Here is a 943-nt window from a genome sequence, read left to right as displayed (position 1 = left end):
AGCAGGAACCCAGCGACCATCAAATAATTCGACCGCATTACCCACAGAAAGAGAAGCTCTCCTTCTGTTAGCCTCCCTCAGCAGTAAAGACGGTTCCAGAGGCAATGGTTTTCTCTCTATGTTGAAGTGCTTCACTCTGGAACTTGATTGGTGAATCATCTGTTATGATCAACCCCAAAGAAAAAATGAAATAGCGAAAAAGTCCTCAGTGTATCAATGTTAACAGAAGATACAAAATGGAACCACAAGCAGTTACATGAAAAGGTAGTGTACACTTAAGAACAATGGATGGGTCATGAGAAATCAGTTCAAGCTTACGAAGTGCGAAGTCCCAACAAGTATATTAACAATACATATTCCACGTCCTTCTTTCAATTACTTGGGAGTCAACTTTATCATGCATTATTCACTCATGTGTGAGTTCTATATGAAGTCTACACTTCCAAATCTAGATCATATCTCAATGACTAATAAATTCATGGAAGTATAAAAAACAGCACATTGACCAAGTATTATTCATTTGGCGACATGGAATAGGGGTAAGAAAAATTAAAGTATAGAAGGAAAGAAGAAAGAAATGGGCTAACCATCAGCAAAAAATTTGCAAAGAAACACTTGCCTTTTCCTTCTCAAGAATATCAGCTGAGGCATCAGGGGGAACAAGTGGCCACACTGCAGGCTTGGGCCAGGGGAGCATGCTTAACGATGCACTGAGCAAATAAAATAGAAAATCATTAGATTAGTAAAAAATAATACGGTTCAGGAATGCGATTCCAAACAATTTTGACAGAAAAATTGCAGGTGAAGATTCATATAAGGTTTAAATTATTACCTGTTTACTGGGCTTCTTTCCATTTCCACTCCATAACCAATCAAATATGCAAGCCTCATAAACTGCCAAAACATTAGATAAGACAAGGTCACAAGAGGGTTTTCATGAGAT

The 943-nt window shown here is 37.9% G+C and overlaps 1 protein-coding gene across 1 annotated transcript in view; it reads right to left on the bottom strand.

Moving 5' to 3' along the window:
- LOC110032383 (trafficking protein particle complex II-specific subunit 130 homolog) overlaps positions 1–894 on the bottom strand; it is a gene marked incomplete at its 5' end in the record, with an annotated part of 2,112 nt that extends 1,218 nt beyond the window's left edge. Inside the window, 3 exons of the mRNA XM_020736001.1 lie at positions 4–159; positions 620–710; positions 833–894. Coding sequence (XP_020591660.1) covers positions 4–159; positions 620–710; positions 833–894 — 309 coding nt within the window. The remainder of the gene's footprint in view (positions 1–3; positions 160–619; positions 711–832) is intronic.
- Positions 895–943: the final 49 nt, after the last annotated feature.

This window comes from Phalaenopsis equestris, unplaced genomic scaffold, assembly GCF_001263595.1.
Source record: "Phalaenopsis equestris unplaced genomic scaffold, ASM126359v1 Scaffold000933, whole genome shotgun sequence".
NCBI lineage: Eukaryota > Viridiplantae > Streptophyta > Magnoliopsida > Asparagales > Orchidaceae > Phalaenopsis > Phalaenopsis equestris.
The sequence above is the reverse complement of the archived record's forward strand: the minus strand, read 5'-3'. Positions and strand labels throughout refer to the sequence as shown.